The sequence below is a fragment of the Plecotus auritus genome (assembly GCF_963455305.1).
Source record: "Plecotus auritus genome assembly, chromosome: 5".
In the NCBI taxonomy this organism is placed as follows: domain Eukaryota; kingdom Metazoa; phylum Chordata; class Mammalia; order Chiroptera; family Vespertilionidae; genus Plecotus; species Plecotus auritus.
The window spans coordinates 80554248-80578622 of record NC_137776.1 but is presented as its reverse complement, the minus strand read 5'-3'; the positions used below and the strand labels follow the sequence as shown (position 1 = coordinate 80578622).

At 42.3% G+C, this 24375-nt stretch overlaps 1 protein-coding gene across 3 annotated transcripts in view; it reads right to left on the bottom strand.

Moving 5' to 3' along the window:
* Window positions 1-24375, bottom strand: part of DARS1 (aspartyl-tRNA synthetase 1) — a 67017-nt gene that overhangs the window by 39311 nt on the left and 3331 nt on the right. For all 3 annotated transcript variants that reach the window (XM_080670715.1, XM_080670716.1, XM_080670717.1), the window contains 2 exons: window positions 20004-20096; window positions 11683-11785 (listed from right to left, as the gene is read on the bottom strand). In XM_080670715.1, the coding sequence (XP_080526841.1) occupies window positions 11683-11785; window positions 20004-20096 (196 nt within the window). The remainder of the gene's footprint in view (window positions 1-11682; window positions 11786-20003; window positions 20097-24375) is intronic.

Genomic DNA, 24375 nt, shown 5'->3' with positions numbered 1-24375 from the left:
TGCATTTTTTTGCTGATACGGATGCGGTATCAGTAACGCTACCGTGGCCACTAACCGCATGTGTTAGTGGCAAAACAAATGCATTTTGCGCTGCATTTGCTTCTCCCCCTTGCGCCTGTAAAAATGCGTGCTACAGGGCATTTGTGTTAACATGCACCACTGCACATTAGCAGCAACGCAAACATGATGGAAACCTGTGTACCCTGCATTAACCCTAGCTGCGCTGCATTGCAGTACTGCACCACACTGCAACGGCAGCACGGCTAGTGTGAACGAACCCTAATTCAGTGGGTTGAACAAAAAGATTGTATAGAAATGTGATGAACTAAAGATTTTATTACAAAATCGCTTAATTTCAGGGTTTCAGAAGTAATTGGACAAATGAAAAACTGAAAATCAAATGTTCACATCTAATACTTGGATGAAACCCTTTCCTGGTAATGACAGCCTGAAGTCTTGTACTTATGGACATCACCAGATGCTGCGTTTTTTCCTTTGTAATGCTCTGCCAGGCTGTCACAGTAGGGGTATATATATAAATATCCTGCCATTTCCAGCTTTTAATAAGAAAAACTGTTGCAATGGGCATTTAAAAGTGGCACTTGGTTGTTTTTATAGAGTCCAGTGCATGCAATCTGACATTGATAATGGGCTCTTTCACACTATGTGCACTGTGGCTGTTTTTTGCCAGTAATGGAAGTGCTAGTGGTAACTTCTGGTTACCCATGTTTTGCACTGCCCTAGCACCTCCCATACAAGTGTGTCTGGAAGACACAGCAATATGCAGCTATGTGTGTTACCATAAACAAAGGGCCTGTGTGAAAGATACACAGGTTTCCTATGGAGGAAAGGGGTTGTTCTCTATGGTCAGGGTGTGCCTCTGTCCCATGTCTGAACTTTTTCAGATGATTTTGTTATATATTTTTTAGAAGACCAAAAATGTTATAGAACAAATTTAATCACTTGTTTTTATACTTTACTGTCTTATTTTAGTAAAGAATTTAATAAGAGAATGGTACTGTTGGTTTTAGCCCAATATTAAACATGAGTGGACCAAAGAAAAGGAAAGTGGACAGTGAATGCCGAGTGTTTAAGAGGGAGTGGACAACAAAATATTTTTTCACCGAAGTCCGATCAATGCCGGTATGTCTGATATGCCAGGAAACAATTGCAGTCTTCAAAGAGTACAATCTCAGCCGTCACTGCCACAAAGCATGGCAACTATGCTAGCAAGCAGTCACCTCAAGAACGGGAGGCTACTGCACAGAGGTTGATGGCTAAATTACAGGCTCAGCAAAATTTCTTTCACAGACAAACTGCAATTCAAGAGACAACTACCAAAGCAAGTTTTATGCTATCATTCAAATTAGCAAAAGCTAGCAAGCTTCTCTCTGAAGGCGAGTTTTTGAAAGAATGTATGATAGAGACAGCAAGTCTCTTGTGTCCAGAGAGCAAAGGCAAGTTTGAAAAACTCAGCTTATCGCGCAGGACAGTGACTCGTCGAGTGGAACTGATTGATGAAGACTTGGCCAGCAAGTTAAATAGTAAGGCAGAGTTCTTTAAGTTTTATTCACTAGCATTGGATGAAAGTAATGACGTAAAGGACACTGCTCAGCTCTTAATTTTTATCCGAGGGATTAGTGACAATTTTGAAATTATGGAGGAGTTTTTAGCCATGGAGTCACTGAAAGAAAAAACACGGGGAGAAGACTTGTATGACCGGGTGTCTACTGTCATCGAGAAAATGAAGCTACCATGGAGTAAACTTGCTAATGTCACGACAGATGGATCTCCAAATTTAACTGGAAAAAATGTTGGCCTGCTAAAAAGAATTCAGGATAAAGTGAAAGAGGAGAACCCTAACCAAGATGTTATTTTTCTTCACTGTATTATTCACCAGGAATCATTGTGCAGGTCTATATTACAACTTAATCATGTTGTTAATCCAGTCGTAAAGCTTGTTAATTTCATTGAGCAAAGGGACTTCAGGACCGTCAGTTTATTAAGTTTCTGGAGGAAACTGATGCGGATCACCACGACTTACTTTACCACTCTCGTGTCCGCTGGTTGAGTTTGGGCAAAGTTTTCCAACGAGTGTGGGAGCTCAAAGAAGAGATTGGTGCATTTTTGAAATTAAAGGGGAAGTCTGACGAATTTACTGAGCTGAGTGACAAGAATTGGCTGTGTGACTTTGCATTTGCTGTAGATATATTTTCACATTTGAATGAGCTAAATGTGAAGCTACCGGGAAAAGATCAGTATGTACATGACATGTACACTAATGTGAAAGCCTTTAAATCGAAGCTGATTTTCTTTTCCAGACAAATTTCAGACAAAGTCTTCACTCATTTTGCCACACTAGCCACACAGAAGGAGACCATCCAAAACGTGAAGAAATACAGCAAATCACTGGATGACCTGCATGCAGAATTCTGTCGTCCGTTTTGTGATGTTGAAAAAATTGACCAGGCACTTCAACTGGTGGCCTGTCCTTTGTCACAAAACCCTGAAACAGCACCAGAAGAGGTGCAACTGGAACTCATCGATCTTCAGTCTGACTGTGTCCTAAAGGAGAAATTCAGCTCTTTTGAATTAAGAGACTTTTATGCTTCACTTAATGAAGCCACTTTTCCAAACATCCGGAGGATGGCACAGAAGATACTGGTGCTGTTTGGGTCAACCTATGTTTGTGAGCAGACATTTAGCGTCATGAACATCAACAAAGCCCCTCACAGATCCAGCTTAACTGACGAACACCTCAGATCTATCCTGAGAATAGCCACAACAAAACTAACTCCAGACTTTGATGCATTAGCTAAAAAAGGAGACCAACAACACTGTTCCCACCGAACTTGATGTTTTAAAGACCAAAAACCTTTCAACCCAGTCTACATTGCCATCTACATCTATGTCCCGGGCATAATTTGGAAGTTGCACTAAAGAAAATGTTTAATTTACACATTTTGTTCTTTTCTATTTGTTTTAGTTTTAAATTATTTTATTATATTTAAGTTTAATTTGAAAGGCTTTTGTACCTTTACTTTGTTAGGCAATTTTATTTTGCCTTTGCCATCTTCAATATAAGGTATGTTATTGTGCTATGATTCCTCCATTTTTTGAAGTTTCAAATTATAATAATTAGTGTTTACATTCTTGTTAAAATGTTTGAAATGAATAAAACTATTGAAATAAGAAAAAAAAAAAGACCGTACCCTTTTATGTAATGTTTACTTTGAATTTATATTAGTTCACACAAACACTCCATCCATGCTTTTGTTCCGGCCCTCCGGTCCAGTTTAAGAACCCATTGTGGCCCTCGAGTCAAAAAGTTTGCCCACCCCTGGTCTAGGGTTTAGTCCCAGCTCCTCTGGGAATTTACTCCAGATTAATGGTGTCATTTTGGCATAGTTTCTCAAACTAAGAACTTTGAAGTCAATTTTCATGTTCTTTTCCTTACCCCACACATGAGCAGTCAGCAAACAGATAAGACTTATGTTTTTACCTATTCACTGACAAATATAATTGTCTCTTTTAAGAGCATAGTTTTGCTATAACATTGTTTTGATGTAAATTATTTCCAACACAGCTGACGTATTAGGGATCTATCTGAGCATAATGAGAATTTTGTGTTTGCCTATGCCAGATTTCATCAGTGAGAACCACTAGGTCAATATAGAAAACTATTCTTTTGGTGAACTAAGCCAGTGGTCGGCAAACCGCGGCTCGCGAGCCACATGCAGCTCTTTGGCCCCTTGAGTGTGGCTCTTCCACAAAATACCACGGCCTGGGCTAGTCTATTTCGAAGAAGTGGCATTAGAAGTTTAAGTTTAAAAAATTTGGGGGGGTGTGGGATGAGGGCATGAGACAGCGGGTAGGGGAGGCTGGGGGAAGGTCAATGGGGGAAAAAAAGGAGATATATGTACTAATATATGTAATATTTTAAACAATAAAAAAATATTTTAAAATAAATAAATAAATAAAAAATTTGGCTCTCAAAAGAAATTTCAATCGTTGTACTGTTGATATTTGGCTCTGTTGACTAATGAGTTTGCCGACCACTGAACTAAGCCATGTAGGAACACATGAAACAAACACACACTCCAAATTTCTATCTGTGTTGTAAGCTACATCCATTCACTTGGTGGTACAACTTTCCTTTGAACAGCTTTCCTTCTACCACAATTTACAAGCTGCAACTCTTCTGACACCCACTTCCACCAGAACACAACATATATTTTTAAAGATAAAGTGAGATATTTATTGTTGTATTTCTCACTCATTTAATATGTGGAAAACTAATGTTTTTTTATATTAGGTTTATTATAAAATGATTTCCCTAATAAAGTTTTTGGTTGTGTTATTAACCCATCCTATATAATAAAAAGCTAATATGCAAATAGACCGAATGGCGGAACGACCGGTCACTATGACACGCACTGACAACTAGGGGGGCAGACGCTCAATGTAGGAGCTGCCCCCGGTGGTCAGTGTGCTCCCACAAGGGGAGCGCCACTCAGCCAGAAGCCCTGAGCCGGGCTCATGGCTGGCGAGCACAGAAGCTCCGCGGCAGCACTAAGGATGTCTGATTGCCAGCTTAAGGGGAGCAGGCCTAAGCTGGCAGTCAGACATACCGTGAGGGCTCCCGGACTGTGAGAGGGCACAGGGTGGGCTGTGGGACCCCCGAATACACGAATTTCATGTACCAGGCCTCTAGTTTTCCATATAAATCTTGAATTTCTTGTTGCATAATTTTGCATAGCAGTGATTTTTAGGAATGCATCTGTTTTATTACAGCAGAACTGACTGAATATTAGATCACTTTACAAAAAGTTAACCCCAAAGGACACCCAGACCTGAATGTCCCAAGATCTCCTCCCTTGCTGACAAGAAAACAATTTAGGAGAGGGTTTTAGTTGGTACAAGTGTTTAACAAAGAGCTTGATGTGTTAAGGAACACCATCAGTTATCTAGGCAAATCTTTCCTTCCTGTGTCCAGAATAGTAAAGGATAAATTCTAATTTTAATATCTGAGTTGGTCGTTTTATTTTCCACATTAACTGCATATACTACATACCTGCTTCGTTGAGTGACTTTGTGTTTTCTCACATATAGAGTGATAAGAATGTGTAAAGTGAACTATGGCAGTGCTGATGATAAGAAAAGGCAAGAGTAAGCAAACATAGATGCAATTATTAAAGTTGTCTAGTGAATTTTAGGTTTCATGTTTATAATTATAGCTATATTTTTATATTTAAATTATTAAAGAAAAAGTAACTTTATAAACATAACTCTCTACTTTCTAACTACTTTTCCCACCAGTTTTTATAGCATGCTTTTTAAAAGTTAAATTTATTGGGATGACATTGGTTAATATTATGTAAATTTTAGGTGTATATCTTTATAATATGACATCTGTATACTCCATTGTGTGCCCACCACCTGAAGTCTAGTCTCCCTCCATCACTATGTATTTGACTCCCTTCATCCGCTTTGTCCTCCCGCAAGCCAGTTCTTCCCAGTAACCATTATTCTGTTGTTTGTATCTACTTCCTTATCTCCCCCCACCCTAGTACCAATAAAGGTGAAAATGATACTATACTAAGCATTTCTTTCTACATATTTACATATTCTAATATCAACAAAACTGTTAAAATTTTAACACTTATAGACACTTGAATATTAAAGGTTTTCAGCAAAACTGGCAACAAATTTGCTGGCCTTCTAGTTGCCAGAAATAATTACTATACTCAATGAGAAATATGTCCACAGATCTACATAACTACCCACATTCAAATTAGTAATTTTTAAGTCTTAGAAAAGCTGTAATATAAAATTAGATAGAAAAGAGGACAGGCTATAAAGTTGCCACACACTAGTTTTTCGAGTAATGCACCAACAAAATAATACACAATTTTTTTAATAAAACACTATTAAATATAGCACAATGATGTAAATTAAATTGTATAATTCATTGAGGAAAGAATTCAAAATGCCCAAACAAGAGAAACCATGTATTTTTGCTAGTTAAAAACAGAACCCAAAAAGCATAAATTATTTTTTAAAATACTAAACTACTCTTGGATAATAAAAATCTATATTCGAATTCTAAGGCAGGCATAGGCTTGTTTTACATGTCAAGTAACTTCTTGCAATTATAGTGAATTAATACCATACCGAATCTCATACTTTTATATTTCTCAGGCAAGTAGAAATAAAGATTTTTAAAGAAGGGTCATAGCTCTAAAAATGAAATAAGACTAGATACAGTAAACAATTTATGAAATCACATGGCTAGTTAGTGGGGACCAAGCCTCTGGGCTCTCTGGCCCTCTATTATACCCAGCTGGCCTTTGTAAAAATTAAAGATTTAAATCATCCTAGTAGTGCCATAATGACTTATTTTGTGACGCATTTTTCTTCACCAAAAATGTGAAGAATCTTAAGTTCAAAATAAGCTCGGTAAGAATTAAACACTACTCAAAATAGCACAGACCAGTGGTTCCCAAACTACTGCATGGGCTCTTTTTAGTGGAACAAAAATGTCAGGAACCCTCAGTGAACACTTAAACAAGTTTTACTGTGTTATTTAAATATCTATGAATATAAAACTAGTATAAATGCCTACACTTACAGCGCTTAACTTTAAATCAAAATAAATTTTTAAACAAAATAAAAATAAATATAAAGACACAAAATTCAAATAAATAGTGTTCATTTAAAGTTTGCAAAAACTAAATTGCTGACTTTTGGGTTTACTGTATAAAGCTGTAATCGCAGATCCAGTTCTATATTTAATGTTTTTGCACTTCTAATTCTAGCAATGTGAAGAATGCCTGTTCACAATTACATAAGGCATTAACTCAGAGGTTGGTTCAGGATAATTAGGCCTCATAATTAACCAAAATGCTGTAAAGAGCATTCCAAGAATGACAATTTAAATAAAGTATTAGTCAATAATTTTATAAAACTATCTTGTTCATGTGAAAGTTAATAATGTTGCATTGCCAATTGAAGTTTTAGTAAAATGGGTATCCAATCTGATAACTACTAGAACTGGAAATAGAAACATTTTTCCTTGCATGGAAACTACTATAGTATTAGTGATTCTGCTGCCCTTATACAGATAAAAGTAGGATTTTGTTCAGCTGTTCTGCCGTTCGGTCTATTTGCATATTACCCTTTTACTATATAGGACTAGAGGCCCGGTGCACGAAATTTGTGAACTCGGACCGGGGGGCCCTCAGCCTGCGCCCTCTCGAAGTCCAGGAGCCCTGCAATCGATTGCCCCACAGAGGGAGGCCCCCATTGGGCCTCTAGTCCTATATAATCAAGAGCTAATATGCTAATGGTTGTCACATCATCACGCCGTAATGACCGATCAGCAGGAGGCTGTGTGCGTGGCAGGCGCAAGCGGGTGGGCGGGGCTGCATGCTTGGTGAGGTGCATGTGGGTGGGTGGGTGGGGACTTGACCCTGCGTCCTTCCAGACAAAGCTGCAGCGGCTGCCTGAGGCTCAGGCAAGCCGCGGATGGTGGCTATTGCTGCCCAGGGCCAGCCCGAGGCTCAGGCAAGCCACAGATAGAGGCTGCTGCTGCCTAGGGCCCAAGGCTCAGGCAATGAGGGCCAGGCTGAGGCTCAGGTAAACTGTGGTGGCTGCGAGGATCAAGACTCAGGCAGCCACATGGCTGGCTGTGGCAGCAGTAGAGGAGTGATGGGACGTTGCCTTCCCCTGATCGCCAGGTTGCTTCCCACAGAGGGAGGCCAGAGGCAGCAGCAGCGAGGGGGTGATGGGTGCGGTGCCTTCCCCTGATTGGCTGCGGGGAGTGGGCCTACACTGTCAGTAGGACATCCCCTGAGGGCTGCCGGAATGTGAGAGGGGGCAGGCCAGTCTGAGGGACTGCCCCCCTCCAGTGTATGAATTTTCATGCACCAGGCCTCTAGTTAAAATATAAAAGACAAAAGCCATTACAGTTTCTTGTTGATTTGAAGTTGACTTTCTCACAGTATTTTTCAATCCTATCTAATAAAGAGGGAATATGCTAATTGACCCTCATGCCATTGCAAAGATGGCGGTGCCCACAGCCAATAAGGAGGGAATATGCTAATTGGCTGCCCCGCCCTCAAAGATGGTGGTGCTCACAGCCAATAAGGAGGAAATATGCTAATTGACTGCCATGCCCTCAAAGATGGAGGCACACACAGCCACAAGATGGCGGCGCCCAGTCCCCCCAGCTCCGTAGGGGCGGCAGGCGTGCAGCAAGGCTGGGCCCGCCCCAGAGTCCCCCAGTCCCCTCAGTCCTCCAGCTGCCCAGGGCCGCCTGAGGCTCAGGGAACCAGGGCCGGCCGAGGCTTGTGCTGCCGGCAGTGGCAGCAGCAGAGGTGTGATGGGGCGTCGCCTTCCCCTGATCGCTGGATCACCTCCCGCCCCTGAGGGCTCTCAGACTGTGAAAGGGGGCAGGCCGGGCTCAGGGACCCTCCCCTCTAGTGCATGCATTTTCATGCACCAGGCCTCTAGTATATCTATAATAATAAAAGCATAATAGGGAAAGTGACTGAACAGCAGAACAACCGTCCAGATGACCTTCCGGACGACCATGCTATGGCACACACTGGCGCTAGGCCAGCCAAGGTGGGTGCGATGTGATTGGTTGGGGGGGTCCCGCCATTGCCCCATGATCACCCCGCAGAGGGAGGCCCAGGTCACCAGCCGGCAGGGCGATGGATTGGGGCTGGGGGCCTCTGTGATTACCCCAAAGAAGGAGGCCCAGGCCTCCCTCTGCACGGTGACAGATTGCGGAGCCCTGGCCAGGTGAGCAGGGCCTCCCTCTGCGGAGTCATTGATTGCGGAGCCTCATGATTGATTGCCCCCACAGAGGGAGGGCCAGGCCACTCGGCTGGCAGCACTGTGGCAGGTGGGCGGGGCCTCTCTCTGCAGGACAATCAATCTGGGGGCCCTGTGATCTATCGCCCCACAGAGGGAGGCCTGGCCACTGGCCAGCAACGCTATGGTGAGTGTGGGGCCAGGCAGCAATCGCCCCCCAGGCCAGCCAAGCGATCGTACCCCCTGCCTGTTGCTAGCAGAGGGAGGCGACTGGTGGCAGGGGGAAGTGGGCAGCGCCACACAGATGGCAAGCAGTGGCAGCAGTGGGGGCGGGGTCAGCTGCTGGCAGCCGGGGGGAGAAAGGCCCCAATAGGCCCTGATTGCCGGCCAGGCCTAGGGACCCTACCTGAGGGGTCCTAGATTGCGAGAAGGCGCAGGCCGGGCTGAGGGACACCCCTCGCCCCCCATGCACGAATTTCGTGCACCGAGCCTCCAGTTTCTATATAATAAAAGCCTAACATGCTAAGTGTCTGGTCATCTGTCCAACCAATCAAAGCATAATATGCTAATGATATGCTAAGGCCACTCAACTACTCGCTATGATGTGCACTGACCACCAGGGGGCAGACTGCTGACCAGCTGCTATGATGTGCACTGACCACCAGGGGGCAGATGCTCCGACCGGTAGGTGAGCTTGCTGCTGGGGTCCAGCCCATCAGTACTGAGCAAGATGGGCCGGTCACACTCTGGAGTCCTCCCGCAGTCCCTCCCCAGCTAGCCAACCTCCCGTGTCCCTCCCCGGCCCCCATTGTGCACTGGTGGGGTCCCTCAGCCTGGCCTGCACCCTCTCACAATCCAGGACCCTTCGGGGGATGTCGGAGAGCCAGTTTTGGCCCGATCCTGCAGGCCAGGCCGAGGGACTCCAGGCCTCTAGTTAAGTATAATTTAGCACAGCCGTGGGCAAACTACGGCCCACGGGCCGGATCCGGCTCGTTCGGCTGTTCTATCCGGCCTGTGGAGCCGAAAGAGCAGAGGGTTCTCTTGCTCTCCCCTCCACTCCTTTACTTTGAATTTATATTAGTTCACACAAACACTCCATCCATGCTTTTGTTCCGGCCCTCCGGTCCAGTTTAAGAACCCATTGTGACCCTCGAGTCAAAAAGTTTGCCCACCCCTGATTTAGCATATGTCTGTGGTGTCCAGGGGCTCAAAGGCTCTCTATGTAATATTTATTTCTAGGGTCCAAGCTTATTTATACCCCACTTCATAGGACATAGATTGACCTTTAAAGGCTAGATGATATATGCAACCCACAAGCACAAACCTTTGCAGACTGAGATGAAATCAGCAAACCTAAATACCAAAAGATACAGGTAGAAGAGATGAAAGTGACAGTCTCTGGGCAACATGAGTGGGAGGTAGGGAGAGATGGGATTACTGTACTAGTAGTACTAATACTACTGAGTTCACCAGTGAGAAGCCATGTAATTAATGGCATTGGAGTTTTTAAACCAGAGTGCAGGTATCGCTATGATACAATAAAACTAAATTTGAGCCCAGCTGGCATGGCTCAGTAGTTGAGTGTCGACCTATGAACCAGGAGGTCACGGTTTGATTCCCGGTCAGGGCACATGCCCCGGTTGGGGGTTGGGGGCTCGATCCTCAGTGTGGGGTGTGCAGGATGCAGCCGATCAATAATTCTCTCTCATCATTTAAGTTTCTATCTCTCTCTCCGTCTCCCTTCCTCTCTGAAATCAGTAAAAATATATTTAAAACAAAACAAAAAAACCCTTAACTTTGATAAGTACATCTCTAAACTAAAACCAGTTGTTGAACATCTACTATATTAAAACACAGTGATATGAGATGATAAAACTGAATTTGATAAATAAATCTCTAAACTAAAACCAGTGGCTAAGCATCCACTATATGTAAAATACTGTGCTAGAGAAGTCATGGAGGGCCCAAACATAAATTAGAGTCTTAAATTATATAATTTTTTAGTTTTTTTCTAGTTATATGTTGATAATTCTATGTGTATTAACTCATCTTTGAAAGCATACATCTAAAGAACAGACATAAAAATCAATAGAAAACATATACACTTACTCTAGATTAAATTTCTTTGAAAAACATTTATGCCTATGAAGTACTCTACTACTTAAAATGTAAAGATCATCCATTTTCCAAGTCTTCTTTGATCATTATCATGGAAATAAAATTTCAATTAAATTGAGAAAAACATACAAATGAACAAAACTAGCCATATCACCAACTATTATTAACTTAGAACTACAGCATGTATAACCACTACTCCATCTCAATATCCCGTTTCTTGCAAACTGAACAAAACAATGCGCTTCTACAGGAACTCTGAGCCAGACAGCAAGACTTTTGGGGAAACAAAGCAATTTGTACCTTTTAAAAAATCCTTCAGGAGGGAATCATTTGCAAAACTACATTCTTTTATTTTATATACTTTTATTCAGTTAGAAAACTTGTTGCTCAATATGCAAATCAGAAACTGAGGGAGGGAGAGAGGAAATGAAGCTCCAAACACTACAAAATAAAGTTGCTTTGCTATGTGGGGGCTGCCAGGCTTTTTGTTACTCTACTTGAAAGTAAATGTGACTTGTCTGTAGAGAGTGCTGCTTCAGCAGTTCCCAATGAATTTTAAGCCTGTGCTCCATATTTTCTCTTTTGTAAGTTTAATGTATTCAGCACACTGAACCGACAATCTAAATAACTACATTTTTAAACAAACGAAGCATTGATGTTAATGTATGAAAATGGTCCAAACCCCTGGGAGTCTTGGTTCCCACCATTGTTTATTCTGACAACAGGATATAATTGCTTACTTACTTGGCAGCAAATTTAACCATCTGCCTGCTTGCATGGTCTCCCACTGCCACAAGAGCCTGGACGTTAAACTGCTGCTGACGTAGGACTAAGAAACACTGCTTCCCTGAATAAGATAGAAAGAACACAAATGTATTAAGGACATGCTACTTCAGGTTTTACAGAAGGAAAATGCTTATCTACTTTAAATTTGGCTCATAAGACGCATATATCTGGCTTTCACAGACAAAATACTCATCCTCAATTGACAAACTTTAAAGAAACCCAATTTCCTACTACGAGTAAAAAAATGCTTTTAACATGTTGTTATGAGAACACAGGAAAATCACTAATTAAAAAAATACTACAAATAAAAAAATTATTTTGTTATTGCATTGATTTATTAAACAAATTTCAAGTAACTTCAGATCACTTTCAACATTCATTCAATAGCTATTGCGTTCTACAGCCAAGGGCACTGTGCTAACCACCATGGGAGCTTCAATGATGCAATCACAGAAGTACTAATAAAGTACTTAGTAACAATAACACAAGCATTTTATAAGGGTGGTCCATTTTACTTTCTACCAAAGTTTATTTTAAAGAGCATTTAGAATGACAGGCTAGTTTCTTTCATGGTCTATTTCCTTTATCATCTTCCCAATCTTTCATCCTTTATAATCGTTCCCAATTTTTCTTTTACTACAAATAAGTTACTTTGTCTATGAAAGATCATTCTCTTTATGCCCTATAGCCAGTTTTATTTTTATGTATTCTGGGCCTCTTGATTTCCCCCTCCTTTCATTAAAGAACCATCATTCCTTATTCTTAATCTTTTGAAAACAACTATTCATAACAGATTCCAGTAACTATATATCCTTGTGACATCCCTTTCTCCTAAAGCAGATTCTTTTTAAGTCTCTGGTCAAGTTTTGGGGAACTATCTACATATAATAAAAACCCAGTGGTCACAATGCCGTAACAACCAAAGACCGGTCACCAGGAGGCTGTATGCGCAGTGAGGTGCATGCGGGTATGCAGGGCTGCAAGCATGGCGAGGCACACGCGGGTGGGCGGGGCCGCATGATTCCACGCTGGGCTTATAGTTCCCTCATAATACAAGATAAATCTTTTCAAGACCACATTTCTCATCAGCTTGTCTTATAAAACAGCAAAAGATGATTTGATTTTTAAACTGAGAATTATCCTTTATACTGAGAAATAGCCTTAAAAAAAAAAAGCAAAAATGCAAGTGGACTTATAGTTAGTAGTTTCAACATAGACTATTTTGAAAAGAAAATCAGACAGTAATCATGAATTTAAAAAAGGTTGCAAGCAAAGTGCCAACACAAACATAATCTATGGACTTCCAAGTCATATATGGTAGTTTTATCCCTAAATAGACACTCATTTTCTCTTTTCTTTGGAATATGATCCAGTCATAAAGTTTTTAAGAAAGTTCCATGTATAATAAATAAATTCAAGGGGATTTTAAGACACTGAATGGATAGATCGATGAAGTTAGAAATCTGCAGGTGGATCAAAATGACATTATCCCAGGAACTACTGAAACCATAGCCAGATATTAGGCAACTTAGAACAGAGTGTTAGCATGAATTGGAAGGCAACATGATTTAGTAAGTATTTTAGCTTCTCTAACAGGACAGACAGGCAGCACAGACTTAGCTGCACTACAAAGTCATCATGCAATGAACTCTAATGCCACACAAAAGACCTTGAGAGAAAATGGAGAGCTCTATAGGGCATATAAATGGTGAGCACGGGAAAATGTCTCTGGGTCAGCACTAAGGGGTAACGTTTTTTGATAAAAAACAAAAGCCCTGAAATCAAAAGACCCAGCATCACATTCAGCCTACCACTTATGAAGGAGCCTGTGGGAAAATTATTATTCTTTGATTGGTTGACTCCTGCACACTCCTGACTGGGCCAGGATGGAACCTGCAACCCAGGAATGTATCCTTGACTGGGAATCAAACCTGTGACCCTTTGTTGCCAGTGCTCTAACCACTGAACACACCAGCAAGGGTGGAACTTGAGGGAAAATTATTAAATCACTTCATGCCTCAGTTTTTCATCTGCAAAAGGGAAAAAATAACAGATATAACTCATGGAGTTTCTTTTTTTAAAAAATATATTTTATTGATTTTTTACAGAGAGGAAAGGAGAGAGATAGAAAATTAGAAACATTGATGAGAGAGAAACATCGATCAGCTGCCTCCTGCACACCCCCTACAGGGGATGTGCCCACAACCAAGGTACATGCCCTTGACCCAGAATCCAACCTGGGACTCTTCAGTCCGCAGGATGACGCTCTATCCACTGAGCCAAACTGGTTAGGGCATCATGGAGTTTTCTTGATGTTTCTTAAATAATCTTGAAAATTATATAATACTAGAGGCCCAGTGCACGAAATTCGTGCACGGGGGTGGGGTGGGGTGGGGTGGGGTGGGGTGGTGTGTGTCCCTCAGCCCAGCCTGCACCCTCTCCAATCTGGAACCCCTCGAGGGATGTCCAACTGTCCCTCAGGCCTAAACCGGCAGTTGGACATCCCTCTCACAATCCAGGACTGCTGGCTCCCAACTGCTCGCCTGCCTGCCTTCCTCACTTCCCCTAACCGCTTCTGCCTGCCAGCCTGATCACCCCCTAACCACTCCCCTGCCAGCCTGATTGATGCCTAACTGCTCCCCTGCCAGCCTGTTTGCCCCTAACTGCCTTCCCCTGCAGGCCTGGTCACCCCTAACTGCCCTCCCCTGCAGGCCTGGTACCCCCCAACTGCTCTCCCCTGCAGGCCTGGGTCCCCCCCAACTGCCCTTCCCTGCAGGCCCAGTCAACCCCAACTTCCCTCCTCTGCTAGCCAGGTCACCCCTAACTGCCCTACCCTGCAGGCTTGATCGCCACCAACTGCCCTCCCTTGCAGGCCTGGTCCCTCCCAACTGCCCTCCCCTGCTGGCCATCTTGTGGTTGCCATCTTGTGTCCATATGGGGGCAGGATCTTTGACCACATGGGGGCAGCCATCTTGTGTGTTGGAGTGATGGTCAATCTGCATATTACTCTTTTATTAGATAGGATAGAGGTCTGGTGCATGGATGGGGGCCAGCTGGTTTTCCCTGAAGGGTGTCCTGGATCAGGGTGGGGGTTCCCTTGGGGCGTGGGGTGGCCTGGGCGAGGGGCCTGTGGTGGTTTGCAGGCTGGCCACGCCCCCCAGCGACCCAAGCAGAGGCCCTGGGATCTGGGATTTACTTATCTTCTACAATTGAAACTTTGTAGCCTGGAGTGGAGCCAAGCCTTCTGCTTGCTCAGTGGCGGCAGCCATTTCTGTTGGGATTTATGTATCTTCTATAATTGAAACTTTGTAGCCTTAAGCGGAGGCCAAAGCAGGCCAGGGTGTGCGGAAAGCTTGGCTTCCTCCATCGCCGGGGGCAAACCTAGCCTCCTGCTCTTTCCAGCTCTGTGGCTGCCGCCATTTCTGTTGGGCTTTATTTATCTTCTATAATTGAAACTTTGTAGCACTGAGTGGAGGCCTGGGCCAGCAAGGGCAGGCGGAAAGCTTGGCTTCCTCCATTGCCAGGGAAACCCAAGCCTCCCTCCTGCTCTCTGTGGCCGCAGCCATCTTGGTTAGGTTGATTTGCATATTCGCTCCTGACTGGCTGGTGGGCGTGGCTGGTGGGTGTAGCGGAGGTGCGGTCAATTTGTATATTACTCTTTTATTAGATAGGATATTTAGAGTTGTAACATTCAATTAATATTAACTATGAATATAAAATATTAATTAATATTAACTAACTATAAATATTGTTAACTACTACTATTATTAATAGCAGCACTACAACTGGTTATTTATTTGAGGATTATCATTTCTATTTCACAGCTGGATTACTATGTGCAAAAAGTATGTCAGGTGTTTTGGAACACAAAATAAGTATTTGTTAGACACTCATGACAGACCATTATGTGAACATATAATAAAACCATATATAATCTCGATTTTGTTTGTGTAAAAAGTATAGACATATGAAAAGATGCTCATAGTCACTAATCATCAGAAAAATGCACGTTAGAACCACAATGAGATATCACCTCAAACCTGTCAGAATGGCTATCATCAATAAATAAGTAAGGGTTGTCAAGGGTGTGGAGAAAAGGGAACCCTTGTGTTCTGTTGGTGGAATGCAGATTGATGCAGCCACTGTGGAAAGCAGTATGGAGTTACCTCAAAAAATGAAAAATAGAACAGCCTTATGACCCAGAAAATCCACTTCTGGGAATTTATCTGGAGAAACCTGAAACACTAATTGGAAAATATGTACCCCTATGTTCATTGCAGCTATATTTACAATAGCCAAAATGTGGAAACAGCTCAAGTGTCCATCAATTGATGAGTGGATAAAACAGCTATGGTACCTTTACACAATGGACTACTGGGAGTAAAAAAGAAGAAAATTTTACTCTTTGCGACAGCAGGGATGGACTTGGAGAACATTATGCTAAGTGAAATATGCCAGTCAAAGAAGGACAAGTACCATATGATTGCACTCACATGTGGAATTTAATGAACAAAGTGAACTAACAAGCAAAGTAGAGAAAGACTCACAGAGCAGGCAAACAGCTGTGGTGGGGGGTGTTGGAGAGGGTGGAAGGATTGAGCAGAAAAAAAAAAAGAGAGAGAAAGAACTCATGGGCTTGAGTAACATTGTGGTGAATATGGAAATGAGGGGGTGGGTGGAGGTAGAAGAGGGTATAGGGAGATGAATGGTGCTAAAAAAATAAAAGAGCCGAAACCGGTTTGGCTCAGTGGATAGGGAGTCAGCCTGTGGACTGAAGGGTCCCGGGTTCGATTCCGGTCAAGGGCATGTACCTTGGTTGCGGGCACATACTCAGTGGGAGGTGTGCAGGAGGCAGCTGATCGATGTTTCTCTCTCATCGATGTTTCTAGCTCTCTAACCCTCTCCCTTCCTCTCTGTGAAATATCAATAAAATATATTTAAAAAAAAAAAAGAAAAAAAAAGTATATTAACATAGATTGTGTACGGTACAAACACACCAAAATGTGGCTACTAACAGGTGGTAAAATTTCAGGGAATTATTTTGTTCTTCATATTTCTCTGTATTTTCTGAACTTTTTACAATAAGCATATACTACTTTTCTAATCAGAAAAAAATCTTTTTTAAAGACAAGGACACAATCAGAGAGGTAGGTATAGAAGGTAAGGCTTACATGAGTTGCCTACAAGTGATTCACTTCATATTGAAAGACACACACAGACTGAAAGTAAAGGGATGGAAAAAGATACTTCATGAAAATGCAAACAAACAGTGGGGTTAGCAAAACCTATACCAGACAAAATAGACTTTAAAACAAAAGCTGTATTAACAAGAGAGAAAGAAGGACCCAGCCATGCCACTAAATCAAAAAGACACATACATCCATGTTTATTGCAGCATTATTTACAATTAGAGGCCCAATGCACGAAAATTCATGCAAGAATAGGCCTTCCTTCCCCTGGCTGCTGGCACCAGCTTCCCTCCGGCACCTGGGACCCAGGCTGCTTTGCTCCAGCCGCCGTCAGGCATCTGGGACCAGGGCTGCTTTGCTCCGGCTGCTGCCGCCACCCACCAGGGGTGTGCTCTGAGCCACGCCACGCGGCCACTCACAGAACAGCCCCCACCCCTGGTGTGTGTGTCCACTGGGGTGGGGGCCACACAGTCCCCTCCCGCCCATCTGCACACGCAGCTCCTCCTGAGCGGTTGTGATGCCCGGCTAATTTACATATTACCCGTTTATATATATAGATAGCTAAGATACGGAAGCAACCCAGGGAATGGATAAAAGAAGTGGTGCATATATACAATGGAATATGACTCAGCCACAAAAAAGAATGAAATCTTGCCATCTGCAACATGGATGGACCCAGAAGTGGTTAGGGGCAATCAGGAAGGCAGGCAGGCAAGCAGTTGGGAGCCAGCAGTCCTGGATTGTGAGAGGGATGTCCGACTGCCCGTTTAGGCCCGATCCTACTAGAACATCCCTCCAGGGGTCCCATATTGGAGAGGGTGCAGGCTGGGCTGAGGGACACCCCTCCCCCCGTGCACGAATTTCGTGCACCAGGCCTCTAGTATACTTACAGATTTAAACATATCTGATAGGTTTCAATTCATTGTAGTTATCCTTACTGATACTCAAATTGTTCCATTTTGGGGATGGATGTGAAGAGAAGTATGCTTGGTTCAGCCTTACATATAGCATGTATTCTATCTTTTAATTTGTTAAATAACCATGTTCAGGAAACAAAGTGCCTATTTTGGAAAGAACAAAGATCCCACACTAGTAAATTAGGGATTACAATACAATGTGATATATCTGTTGGTAGAATAAATGGCCCAACCTTTCAAGAAGGCAAATCAACATTTTTTTTTTTTAAATATTTTATTGATTTTTTACAGAGAGGAAGAGAGAGGGATAGAGAGCTAGAAACATCGATGGGAGAGAAACATCGATCAGCTGCCTCCTGCACACCTCCCACTGGGGATGTGCCCACAACCAAGGTACATGCCCTTGACCGGAATCGAACCTGGGACCTTTCAGTCCGCAGGCCGACGCTCTATCCACTGAGCCAAACCGGTTAGGGCAACATTTTCAAAAAAGTTAATATTCCACCAGTATTCTTCTCAAAGTCTATTAGCATTCATATACTTGGGAGGAGAATACTGGAAGAATAGACAAACTCTTACAGTAGTGACCCTGAGAGCGTGAGACATATGTATAAAATGCTGGGATTTTAAAAATGAGCCCATATTAATTATATAATAAGTATTTTAAAACACAAAGTAAAAAATGCTATAATATAGAATTATTAAATGCTTTAGAAGCAATGAACTATTAGGAAGACAGAAGGTATTTTAGAAAGCTTCTGGATTTTGTTTGTATTCCACCAATTGAGAACTTGGGCAGGTAGTTTTAGTCTCCTCATTTATAAAGGACAATAGCAATGCCTGTTCTGCCTACATCACAAATTTGTAGGGATGATCAAATGTGAAAAAGTTACAAACTAATATGTCACTATTTTTAGATAATTCTGAACACTAGGTTAGGACAATTTTCCATAAGGAACTAAGGTTTGTCTAAACAACGCTTATCCTTCTTTTCTGTTGTTAATGCTAATTCAACGAAACTTTCTACAATGAGAAAAAACTTTCTATATTTGTACTGTCTGTGCAATATAGGACCCACTAGCCATTGTGGCAGTTAAGCACTCAAAATACATGTAGTGACTGAGCTATTGAATTTTAATAACTACATGTAGTCAGTGGCTACTTCATTGGGCAACCAGTTTTAGCCTTTTATCTCTTCCACCTCTCTCCCTATCTAAATATTACAAATCCCATCTAATAAAGGGAGAATATGCTAATTGACCCACACCATCACAAAGATGGCAGTGCCCACAGCCAATAAAGAGGGAATATGCTAATTACTGCCCCGCTCTCAAAGATGGCAGCACCCACAGCCAATAAGGAGGGAATACGGTAATTGACTACCCCGCCCTCAAAGATGGCGGCACCCAAAGCCACAAGATGGTGGCGCCCAGTCCCCTTAGCCCTGCTGGGGCTGCAGGCATGGCAAGGCCGGGCCTGCCCTCAGGCGGACCCAGCTGATCTGCGCGCCTGCCTCCGGAGTCCCCCAGTCCCCTCAGACCCCCAGCTGCCCAGGGCCAGCCCGAGGAGCAGGCAAGCCTTGGATGGCAGCTGCGCAGCCACCCAGGGCTGGCCCGAGGCACAGACAAGCCTCAGATGTTGGCTGCCCAGCTGCCCAGGGCTCAGGAAACCAGGGCCGGTCAAGGCTTGTGCTGCTGGCAGTGGCAGCAGCAGAGGTGTGATGGGGCGTTGCCTTCCCCTGATTGCCAGGTTGCCTCCCACCTCTGAGGGCTCCCGGACTGTGAGAGGGGGCAGGCCGGGCTGAGGAACCCCCCTCACCCCCTGCTCCAGTGCATGAATTTTCATGCACCAGGCCTCTAGTATAAGAATATTAACAAATGAAAAGCTTCTAAAAAACACTCTTCACTTCAAAAAAATTAAACTTCTGAGAAATACTAAATCAAAACCTTATTAGGTTTCATCTGAGTTTTTAAGGTCAACTTATATTTAAGGCTATGTTATAATAATCTAAAATTAATTAACCACAGACTAATATTTTACAGTGACTTAAGAAAGAAAACAGGTGATTTTGTTTTATTTTTAAAGATTTACTTTAGTCTGTGAAATATACACAAAACAAAACATTTAGATTCCTTAACAAAAGGCCTTTCTTTACTCATTAAATCAATCTTACCTTTAGCTCGGCTTGTATGAACCCTTGCACGCACCCAAACAATTTCATCAGCTTTTTGTTCTGTCAAATTGCTAACCCGAACCAAAACTCGATCTGCAGCAAATAAATGAAACAATTTTAGTAATTCAGAATTTACAAAGAGATCATAATTATTTTGATTTGACAGCGAGCATAAGTACTCAGTATTATCTTAGTTTTCAATCTCTGACACCTTCTTAATTTGTGAATTGTACTTTCTAAATACATCTCTAAAACCTATACAATTCTCGAGGCCCTGACCAGGAGACTCAATTGCTTGGAGCGTCACCTATACACCAAAAGGTTGCAGGTTCAATCACCAGTCAGGGCGTGTATGAGAGGCAATCAATTTACGTTTCTTACTCACGCTCATTTTCTCTGTCTCTCCCTTCCTCTTTCTCTAAAATACGTATCATCAGGTGAGGATTAAAAAAAAAAAATCTATCCAAAAATCTATCCCAAAGTACTTGTCTAAATTATAGCAATAACCTTCTGATAATTGCGATTCTGTAATTCAGTGTACACTGGAGTCAAAGAGTTTCAAAATGCGTATGTGCTGAACATTTCATTGATTTATAAGGCCAACTACAATCTATCTTCATCCACCTTTGCCTAAGTGGACATGGTATTTTAGCTTGCCTGCCACAGTACGTAAGTCAGCTAGCCAAAGGGGAAGTTTTTCTGTGAGGCCAGGATAGTCATGGTGTTTTCGGAGAATTGCACAGGTATAATTTCCCTGCTGCTAGTGGGAATGCGGTTCTTACAATAGCCTGAGAAAACGTTTTTTAAGACTCTCTGGTAAAATGAGTGATTTTTATCTGCATAGAGTTTTATCTCTCAGTTTAAAAGTCCTATTTCCCTTAAACCAGTTCTGGAAATGTGCAGCTGGGGATGCAACAGTGCTAAAAGCAAAGCCAGTATCCACAGTCTCTGTTCAATGGTGGAGCTGAGTCCAGCAGAGCATCAGGCTGGTTACAGTCCATTGGTCCATTGTGTGGGGTCCACATGACTGTGGGCCATGTAGGCAAGTGCAGGGGAGAGTGCCTCCTACAACAAGAGAGCCAGGAGCCCAGCGCACAAGACAGCCAAGAGAGAGAACTCTCTTTGTTCAGTTTATGTATCTCAGATTTCTCACCCTAGCAGTGGCCATGCCTATTCTGGCCAATAACCTGCTCCCAGGTGTGATCGATAGACAAGCACCTTCCCACATCACCCATACCTTATCAGGCATGCATCTATTGTCCAGACTCTTCCCCCGAGGATCTGTGGGGAGCCGACCTGGAGAATGTTAAACTGCAGCTTTCTGGCAAAGCTGTACAAATGGCATGCCTATATTATCTGGCCTTCCCTTTGCTCCTTTCCAATGAATAACTTGGTTAATTACAACAGTATCATTGGTACCCCATTCCCTAGGACACAGTGACTCAGCCAGGGAAAGGCATGTTGCTCCAACTGAGCTAATCAAAGTCCTTCTCTGGGAATAAAGCTCTCCCCTGGGCTTGCTGAGCTGAGATGGTATAGGCCCAGGGCTACAACCACCATCTGTCCCACTACCTGAGTTTGTAGGATGAGAGAATAAAGCCAAAAAACCTAAGCCCGTGGTTGGCAAACTGCGGCTCACGAGCCACATGCGGCTCTTTGGCCCCTTGAGTGTGGCTCTTCCACAAATACCTCAGCCTGCGTGAGTCTATTTTGAAGAAGTGGCGTTAGAAGAAGTTTAAAAAATTTGGCTCTCAAAAGAAATTTCAATCGTTGTACTGTTGATATTTGGCTCTGTTGACTAATGAGTTTGCCGACCACTGACCTAAGGGAAGTAGAGTCAAGAAATACAGACATAAAGCCTTAAAGATACCGATTGAGCCTCTAGATCCAATCATGCCTTATGCCATCTCACCTTTTTTCCCTAGAGTTATGTAAGCCAATAAATTCTGTTTGTGAGGCCCAACAACTATGTCCTCCAATACATCCATCTAGAGTCCTCCAAACAAAACAACTATTACGTGAAGATAGTGATATGAGGCAATCATGATCCAGAAATCATTTTATTTTTTAAATATGTAATAATTTGAATATTAAATTTAAAACTTAAGTATTAATTAAAAACATAGTAATAGACATAACATCACATCAAGAGTAGTAAAAGATCTCTTTCTCAAGGGTTATGTTGCCTAACTAACAAAGTTTGTCATTATCTTGTGCAGTAAAACCTAGTTGTAATACTAAGCAAAGCTGTAGATCAGCCGTGGGCACTACGGCCCGCGGGCCGGATCCGGCCAGTTCAGCTGTTCTATCCGGCCCGCGGAGCCGAAAGAGCGGAGGGTTCTCTTGCTTTCCCCTCCACTCCTTTACTTTGAATTTATATTAGTTCACACAAACACTCCATCCATGCTTTTGTTCCGGCCCTCCGGTCCAGTTTAAGAACCTATTGTGGCCCTCGAGTCAAAAAGTTTGCCCACCCCTGCCCTAGATGGTTTGGCTCAGTGGATAGAGTGTTGGCCTGCAGACCAAAGGGTCCCAGTTTCAATTCCGGTTAAGGGCATGTACCTCGGTTGCAGGCTCTTCCCTGGCCCTGGCCCTGGTCAGGGCTAATACAGGAGGCAACCAATTGATGTGTTTCTCTCATATTGATATTTCTCCTATATTTCCCTCTCTCTTCCACTCTCTCTAAAAATCAATGGAAAAATATCCTCGGAGGATGAAAAACAAACAAACAACCCCCCCCCCCAAAAAAAAACACAAAACCAATACTAAACAAATATATTTATTCTACCTACTTTGTCTAAACATACTTGTAATTTGTCTCTTGAAGCAAAGAAGCAGCTTAGAGAGAATGTGAATTACAGGAGAATACAATGGTTCTCAATGCCAAAAGCAGACAATGAATGAGGAATTTTTAAGCCATTGGGTATCACAAGAGAATTTCTACAAAACATTGCCAACAGACCTTATGAGTTAAACCAACTCCCAGGTCTGCTGTGTAAACTTAGGCAAAACAAGTGTGAAAGAGAAAATACAGACAAAATAGCATAAAAATTTAAGACACATTTGGAAATACCAAAATTGAAAAAGCCAATGACTTACTAATAACTAGGCAATAAAAACTCAAAATCAAATGAAACATAACAACATAAATCTGAGGAGACATAAATAAATGTCACGATTAGGGTAACTTTACTAGTACTTTGCAAAAGACAGAATAATAGCCCTTCTTTCATGTGGTATTCCAACTAATTAGCATAGGGGTTCTCAACCTTTAACATATCTACACATACTTGAGGCACATGTCATACTCGCACCAATGATTAGTGGCAGTAGGGTTTCAGTTTAAAAAACTATTGCCTCCTCCACACTCTTAAGACACTGGCATTAGCCCTAATCGGTTTGGCTCAATGGATAGAGCGTTGGCCTGCGGACTGAAAGGTCCCAGGTTCAATTCTGGTCAAGGGCATGTACCTTGGTTGCGGGCACATCCCCAGTAGGAGGTGTGCAAGAGGCAGCTGATCGATGTTTCTAACTCTCTATCCCTCTCCCTTCCTCTCTGTAAAAAAATTAATAAAAAATATATTAAAAAAAAAAAAGACACTGGCATTAGAATGAAGAAATTTGGAGAAATGGAAGCATATAGGGAAGGAAACTTTGCCTGAACAAAGTATAAGGATTTTAGCAGAGATAAAACCAAAGGCAGAATTTTACTGTTATGCTACTGTAAACATACATAGGTTTCTTTCCCTCTGGTGGGGAGAGCTTGTAAGTGGAAAACAGTTGTCTGGATTTGCCAGCCAAATGGGAACAGTAATTATGGCAAGGGGTGATTGGGACTTTCGTAATAGATTGAAACTCCAGTGGGCATATTTGTGTTACAGCTGAAGGAAGTCCACTTCAGGAATATAATTAAGCTAAAAACAAAGTCTCAAATGACCCCTCTTGCTTACTCTGGCAGGGGAATGTCATCTCCAAACTCTATTGCTTCTACCCCATTTTATATTCAATTATTTTACTTCATCATCTATTTCTTTTGGAAATGGTATATTTTTTGCCCATTATTTTGCACTTTGGAAAAAAGTTGGGAAGGAAAGTGATTTTATGATCATGCAATAAATTGAATCCAAAACCACAATAAAATTAACCCGGAGATATGTTATTTCCAAAACATAATATTCATAGGCAAGTCTGTAAGTTAGAAGTACCTCCAATAGGCCAGAACTTAAAGATCTGCAGTTGTACAAAAGACTGAAAGACATAATTTGAACTTTGGAGTGTCTACCATAAGAAAAATGATTGTTAAGTAAGATAATCTATTGAAAACACAAATAAGTAAATAGAAACAAAAGGCAAATGTTTACAAATAGAAAAC